This window comes from Triticum aestivum, chromosome 4D, assembly GCF_018294505.1.
Source record: "Triticum aestivum cultivar Chinese Spring chromosome 4D, IWGSC CS RefSeq v2.1, whole genome shotgun sequence".
NCBI lineage: Eukaryota > Viridiplantae > Streptophyta > Magnoliopsida > Poales > Poaceae > Triticum > Triticum aestivum.
In genome coordinates, this window is record NC_057805.1 from 353,213,905 (window position 1) to 353,222,314 (window position 8,410).

At 40.8% G+C, this 8,410-nt stretch overlaps 1 protein-coding gene across 1 annotated transcript; it reads left to right on the forward strand.

Annotated features, from left to right (window-relative positions):
- The first annotated feature begins 4,834 nt into the window (after positions 1-4,834).
- LOC123096964 (cytochrome c oxidase subunit 1-like) lies at positions 4,835-7,502 on the forward strand. The gene is made up of 3 exons (XM_044518754.1): positions 4,835-5,965; positions 7,212-7,280; positions 7,494-7,502. Exons 1-3 carry the CDS (start codon positions 4,835-4,837, stop codon positions 7,500-7,502), a joined length of 1,209 nt encoding a protein of 402 aa, XP_044374689.1.
- Positions 7,503-8,410: the final 908 nt, after the last annotated feature.

Here is an 8,410-nt window from a genome sequence, read left to right on the forward strand (position 1 = left end):
TTGCGTTGAGCATGAATATGATTGGATCATGTTTATTGCAATACGGTTATTCATTTAAGTCAAAGAATAATTGTTGTTCTATTTACATGAATAAAACCTTCTATGGTCATACACTTAATATAAAATGGTTTATTGAATCTCGATCGTAATGATACACATATTCATAATATTGATGCCAAAAGATGCAAAGTTAATAATGATAGTGCAACTTATTTGTGGCACTGCAGTTTAGTTCATATTGGTGTAAAGCGCATGAAGAAACTCCATGCTGATGCGCTTTTGGAATCACTTGATTATGAATCACTTGATGCTTGCGAACCATGCCTCATGGGCAAGATGACTAAGACTCCGTTCTCTAGAACAATGGAGCGAGCTACTGACTTATTGGAAATAATACATACTGATGTATGCGGTCCGATGAGTGTTGAGGCTCGCGGTGGGTATCGTTATTTTATGACCTTCACAGATGATTTGAGCAGATATGGGTACATCTACTTGATGAAACATAAGTCTGAAACATTTGAAAAGTTCAAAGAATTTCAGAGTGATGTGGAAAATCATCGTAACAAGAAAATAAAGTTTCTACGATCTAATCACGGAGACGAATATTTGAGTTACGAGTTTGGTCTTTATTTGAAACAATGTGGAATAGTTTCGCGACTCATGCCACCTGGAACACCGCAGCGTAATGGTGTGTCCGAACGTCATAACCATACTTTATTAGATATGGTGCGATCTATGATGTCTCTTACCGATTTATCACTATCGTCTTGGGGTTATGCATTAGAGACAGCTGCATTCACGTTAAATGGGGCACCATCTAAATCCGTTGAGAGGACACCATATGAACTGTGGTTTGGCAAGAAACCTAAGCTGTCATTTCTTAAAGTTTGGGGCTGCGATGCTTATGTGAAAAAGCTTCAACCTGATAAGCTCGAACCAAATCGGAGAAATGCGTCTTCATAGGATAGCCAAAGGAGATTGTTGGGTACACCTTCTATCACAGATCCAAAGGCAAGATATTTGTTGCTAAGAATGGATCCTTTCGAGAGAAGGAGTTTCTCTCGAAAGAAGTGGGTGGGAGGAAAGTAGAACTTGATAAGGTAATTGTACCTGCTCCCTTATTGGAAAGTAGTTCATCACAGAAACCAGTTCCAGTGATTCCTACACCAATTAGTGAGGAAAATGATGATGATGATCATGAAACTTCAGATCAAGTTATTACTAAACCTCGTAGGTCAACCAGAGTAAGATCCACACCAGAGTGGTACAGTAATCCTGTTCTGGAAGTCATGTTACTAGACCATGACGAACCTACGAACTATGAGGAAGCGATGATGAGCCCAGATTCCGCGAAATGGCTTGAGGCCATGAAATCTGAGATGGGATCCATGTATAAGAAGAAAGTATGGACTTTGATTGACTTGCTCGATGATCGGCGAGCCATTGAGAATAAATGGATTTTTAAGAGGAAAATGAACGCGGATAGTAGTGTTACTATCTACAAAGCTCGAATTGTCGCAAAAGGTTTTCGACAAGTTCAAGGTGTTGACTACGATGAGAATTTCTCACTCGTATCGATGCTTAAAGTCTGTCCAAATCATGTTAGCAATTGCCGCATTTTATGAAATCTGGCAAATGGATGTCAAAACTATATTCCTTAATGGATTTATTAAAGAAGAGTTGCAACCAGAAGGTTTTGTCAATCTTAAAGGTGCTAACAAAATGTGCGAGCTCCAGCGATCCATCTTTGGACTGGTGCAAGCATCTCAGAGTTGGAATATATGCTTTTATGAGTTGATCAAAGCATATAGTTTTATACAGACTTGCGGTGAAGCCTGTATTTACAAGAAAGTGAGTGGGGGCACTACAGCCTTTCTGATAAGTATATGTAAATGACATATTGTTTATCGGAAATGATGTAGAATTTTCTGGAAAGCATAAAGGAGTGTTTGAAAGGAGTTTTTCAAAGAAAGACCTTGGTGAAGCTGCTTACATATTGGGCATCAAGATCTATAGAGATAGATCAAGACGCTTGATGAGATTTTTCAATGAGTACATACCTTGACAAGATTTTGAAGTAGTTCAAAATGGAACATTCAAATAAGGAAGATTTTGAAGTAGTTCAAAATGGAACATCCAAAGAAGGAGTTCTTGCCTGTATTGCAAGGTGTAAAGTTGAGTAAGACTCAAAACATGACCACGACAGAAAATAGAAAGAGAATGAAAGTCATTCCCTATGCCTCAGCCATAGGTTCTATAAATTATGCTATGTTGTGTACCAAACCTATTGTGTACCTTGCCATGAGTTTGGAAAGGGGGTACAATAGTGATCCAGGAGTGGATCACTGGACAGCGGTCAAAATTATCCTTATAAGACTAAGGAGATATTTCTCGGTTATGGAGGTGATAAACAGTTCGTCGTAGAGAGTTACGCCGATGCAAGCTTTTACACTGATCCAGATGAATCTAAGTCTCAATCTGGATACATATTGAAAGTGGGAGCGATTAGCTAGAGTAGCTCTGTGCAGAGCATTGTAGACATAGAAAATTTGCAAAATACATACGGCTCTGAATGTGGCAGACCCGTTGACTAAACTTCTCTCACAAAGCAAAACATGATCACTCTTTGGGTGTTAATCACATAGCAATGTGAACTAGATTATTGACTCTAGTGAACCCTTTGGGTATTAGTCACATGGAGATGTGAACTAATCACATAAAGATGTGAACTATTGGTGTTAAATCACATGACGATGTGAACTAAATTATTGACTCTAGTGCAAGTGGGAGACTGAATGAAATATGCCCTAGAGGCAATAATAAAGTAGTTATTTATATTTCCTTATATCATGATAAATGTTTATTATTCATGCTAGAATTCTATTAACCAGAAACTTAGTACATGTGTGAATACATAGACAAACAGAGTGTCACTAGTATGCCTATACTTGACTAGCTCGTTAATCAAAGATGGTTAAGTTTCCTAGCCATGGACAAGAGTTGTCATTTGATGAATGGGATCACATCATTAGAGAATGATGTGAATGACTTGACCCATCCGTTAGCTTAGCACTATGATCGTTTAGTTTACTGCTATTGCTTTCTTCATAACTTATACATGTTCCTATGACTATGAGATTATGCAACTCCCAAATACCGGAGGAACACTTAGTGTGCTATCAAACGTCACAATGCAACTGGGTGATTATAAAGATGCTCTACAGGTGTCTTCGATGGTGTTTGTTGAGTTGGCATAGATCGAGATTAGGATTTGTCACTCCGATTGTCGGAGAGGTATCTCTGGGCCCTCTTGGTAATGCACATCATTATAAGCCTTGCAAGCAATGTGACTAATGAGTTAGTTATGCGATGATTCATTATGGAACGAGTAAAGAGACTTGTCGGTAATGAGATCGAACTAGGTATGATGATACCGACGATCGAATCTCGGGTAAGTAACATACCGATGACAAAGGGAACAACGTATGTTGTTATGCGGTTTGACCGATAAAGATCTTTGTAGAATATGTAGGAAGCAATATGAGCATCCAGGTTCCGCTATTGGTTATTGACCGGAAGTGAGTCCCGGTCATGTCTACATAGTTCTCGAACCCGTAGGGTCCGCACGCTTAACGTTCGATGACGATCGGTATTATGAGTTTATGTGTTTTGATGTACCGAAGGTAGTTTGGAGTCCCGGATGTGATCACGGACATGATGAGGAGTCTCTAAATGGTCGAGACATGAAGATTGATATATTGGAAGGTTATGTTTGGACATCGGAATGGTTTCGGATGAGTTCGGGCATTTACTGGAGTACCGGGGGGTTACCAGAACCCCCCGGGGAGTTAATGGGCCTTGATGGGCCATGAGGAATAGTGGAGGTGGAGGCCAAGTGGTGGGGCGCGCCCCCCAAGCCCAATCCGAATTGGGGAGGGGGCCGGCCCCCCTTTCCTTCCTCTCCCTCTTCCCTTCTTTCCCCCTCCTAGTTGGACTAGGAAAGGGGGGAAACCTACTCCTAGTAGGGGTAGGAATCCCCCCTTGGGGCGCGCCATTGGAGGCAGGCCCTACCCTCCTCCACTGCTTTATATACGGGGGAGGGGGAACCCCATACACACACAAGTTGACAGTTGTCTTAGCCATGTGCAGTGCCCCCCTCCATAGATTTCCACCTCGGTCATATCGTTATAGTGCTTAGGCGAAGCCCTGCGTCGGCAACTTCTTCATCACCGTCATCACGCCGTCGTGCTAACGAAACTCTCCCTCAGCCTCAGCTGGATCAAGAGTACAAGGGATGTCACCGAGCTGAACGTGTGCAGATCGCGGAGGTGCCGTGCGTTCGGTACTTGGATCGGTTGGATCGCGAAGACGTTCGACTACATCAACCGTGTTACTAAACGTTTCCGCTTTCGGTCTACGAGGGTACATGGACACACTCTCCCCGCTCGTTGCTATGCTTCTCCTAGATAGATCGTCTTATCAAGATCTGCGGGAGAATGAGGGAGGATCTGTTTTCTTTAGAGATGCTGTTTCCCACAACCGGGATCTCCTTGAGGCGGAAAGCTCCGCAAGGAGGTGCCTGGAAGTGGAACAGAGGATCCGATGGGAAGAAATCCCCAAGAGCAAGGCAAGTCTCGAAAGAGCTGAGCACGAGCATGCTCTCGACTTGTTTAAGTCGGAGGATCTTAGAAGGGAATTAGAAAAAAAAGAGCGGGGTAGCTCAGTAATTCTGATTCTTTTCTCTTCCAGCCCCCGGGCGGGCCCCTCTTTCTTTTCTCTTCCAGCCCCCGACCCCTCTTTGATATGGAAAGTTTTCATTTCTCAAATAAAAATGACAAATATGGTTCGATGGCTCTTCTCTACTTACCACAAGGATATTGGGACTCTCTATTTCATCTTCGGTGTCATTGCAGGAGTGATGGGCACATGCTTCTCCGTACTGATTCGTATGGAATTAGCCCGACCCGACGATCAAATTCTTGGTTGGAATCATCAACTTTATAATGTTTTAATAACGGCTCATGCTTTTTTAATGATCTTTTTTATGGTTATGCCGGCGATGATAGGTGGATTTGGTAATTGGTTTGTTCCGATTCTGATAGGTGCACCTGACATGGCATTTCCACGATTAAATAATATATCATTCTGGTTGTTGCCACCAAGTCTCTTGCTCCTACTAAGCTCAGCCTTAGTAGAAGTGGGCAGCGACGCTGGGTGGACAGTCTATCCGCCCTTAAGTGGTATTACCAGCCATTTTGGAGGAGCAGTTGATTTAGCAATTTTTAGTCTTCATCTATCAGGTATTTCATCAATTTTAGGTTCTATCAATTTTATAACAACTATCTTCAACATGCGTGGACCTGGAATGACTATGCATAGATTACCACTTTTTGTGTGGTCCGTTCTAGTGACAACATTCCTACTTTTATTATCACTTCCGGTACTGGCGGGGGCAATTACAATGTTATTAACCGATCGAAACTTTAATACAACCTTTTTTGATCCTGCAGGAGGGGGAGACCCAATATTATACCAGCATCTCTTTTGGTTCTTCGGTCATCCAGAGGTGTATATTCTCATTCTGCCTGGATTTGGTATTATTAGTCATATTGTATCAACCTTTTCAAGAAAACCGGTCTTTGGGTATCTAGGCATGGTTTATGCCATGATAAGTATAGGTGTTCTTGGATTTCTAGTTTGGGCTCATCATATGTTTACTGTGGGCTTAGACGTTGATACGCGTGCCTACTTCACCGCAGCTACCATGATCATAGTTGTGCCCACAGGAATCAAAATCTTTAGTTGGATCGCTACCATGTGGGGAGGTTCGATACAATACAAAACACCCATGTTATTTGTTGTAGGGTTCATCTTTTTGTTCACCATAGGAGGGCTCACTGGAATAGTTCTAGCAAACTCTGGGCTAGACATTGCTCTTCATACCAGCATAATCATTCTCCCAGTATTGGAAACATACTTTTGTAATAACATGAATGTCTTTAATCTCTGTGTACCTTCCTATTTGCTCTGTCAGCTCATTAGCTGCTGCAAATATTTCTTAGCTATTAGATCCTCTTTCTTCATGGTAGAACTCCAAGACAGATGATAGCTCTTGATTGTCTTCATGAAAAAGTGCAGAAGCCTGTATCAATGAAGAGTAGGCCGGTACCAGCAGAAGATAGTAAATAGTGTTTTTGTTAGCCACTGCACTCACACTGTTCGTTCAGAAAGTAAGTCCTCCTAAAGATTATTCTCCCCAACCCAAGTTCAAGACGACCTACCTAAGAGTACAAAAGATGGACAACCAAAAAGCGAGTAACGAGTAAGAGAGCGGCGGGTAACTAGCCCTACCCTCCGTCTTCCTTAGAAAGATAGGTTGGTACCTCTGCCTGTGAAAAGAAGAGAGAGACCACTTTAAGAAAGGCTGTCCACAAAAGAAGTTGCTCAAGCACAGACTGTTCGTAAGTTCGTTACCAAAAGCAGAGTGAAAGGGGTTAGTAGCTAAGGGATAATAAAGAACTTTCGAAGGAAAGCGAGACAAAGGCGTATACTGTGTTCCGATAGCTGGTAACCAATACGCGGCCCCTATTGATTCTTACAGAAATCCTGTGAAAAGAAGTGTTCTCTTTCTCCAGCGAAAAGAACAGTCTCGCAGGAAGATCAAAATACTTACTATATGTGCGTTTATGTATCAACTCTTATATAGTCTAGTTTTCCCGCCCTATCTAGAGAAGGAATCAATTTCCCTTTTTGAATGTACAAAAATTGGTAGAGCTCAGCATGTCTGGAAGCACGGGAGAACGCTCTTCTGCTTATATTATTACCAGTATTCGATACTGGGTTATTCATAGCATTACTATACCTTCCTTATTCATTGCGGGTTGGTTATTCGTCAGCCCGACTTTCACTTGGAAAAATAGGAGATTTAGTTCCACGCTTTGATTGGTAGCAGAAGGGAGGGCGCGTTGCCAGCCTTCATTTTTCTTGGATATTCAACACTAAATGAAATGCAAATGCATATGAGAGAACTTCAAACTACTTTACTTATTTGCAACAGCAAGCTGCGTGATCGTAGGCAATTTTTTTGAAATACTACATTCCCCAACACATATATGCATGTATCCTTAATTTTAGTTCCTTTTCCTTGAGATGACACTACAATTTTTTTTGGCCACTACAACGATGTATTTTTCTGATCCCATTTACAGGCAATGCAACAGAAAGAGGGATCAAGAACTGCTTATTGTTATGCTAATAGCCTAACACACTTCTTGATGGTATGTGCTTAATTTTATCAGGAAATGCATGCTTTGCAACTCTGTATCATTATTTATTATAATTCCGCTACCCTTGTTAGATCATCATTTATTGTAATTGTGTAAATTTCCATATATAGTCTGTTCTGGTGGTGGTAAAACTTTCTCTGCGTGCTAATATAATTTTCTTTTCATGTTCCATCTTTGCAATTTTATCTGTTCATTTTTTTGCAGGTGAAATAGAAATGAGATGCAGAGATAAAGGCTCAACTTTCAGGAAATGGGCCTTGGCAAGGTACATGCTTAGTTTTGAAAGCTAATAAAACTTGAATGTTTGGTCTAATATTCTCAAACACATGCGTCCGTTTCATCATTACCACTTGGAGACAATTTTACTTGTCCCAGTTAAAGCTATCTGGCCTTCCATTAGTGAAGATTCTGGAATTTGCTTTATATGATAGAATTTTTTAGTGCTTCAGAGTTTCAATAGGTTGTAGCAGACTCATTTGTTGCGTTCAGCTATATAAGATACATATATACTAGCTTTAGGAACTCCCATTAATATTGTTGTGTATATTTTTGTTGTTCAATTGGACAATCAAGGTTACTGTTTTCTTCGACTTTTGAAGAATTTTTAGCATATTGTATCCTCGAAAATAGTGATTCTATTTACCGGTTGTAGTCAAACAAGTGTTATGTTCTCAGTTGTACCATTCTTGGGTAGTATATCGGTTTTAGCCTTTTAGGGAAACCTAAGTATGAAATTCCGTAGTAGTCAAATATTATTTATTATATCAAGATTACAGTTTATGGACACTTACTTGCTTCACTACCTTTTATCCTGCTAAAACTTATATTGCCAATGAGATCGTTTGATGCAGGACCAATATTCTTACTGAATAGAATATAGTAACCCAAGGTGAGCAACAATTATTTTTTGTTCTTTTCCACGAGTTCCTATCATGTTGTTTTTCTTCAGCTATGTGTCGTTGTGGTAGGCAGTGTCTAACGACGAAAGCATATCCCATCATGTTGTGGTTGTCAGCTGCTTCGAGTTTGCCTCTTTCTAGTAGGCATGTAGGTCTATAGTGTGCAAGTCCCTTTCAAGGTCCATCCATCCATTTAGGCATCTTATCCAAGCTGATCTATAT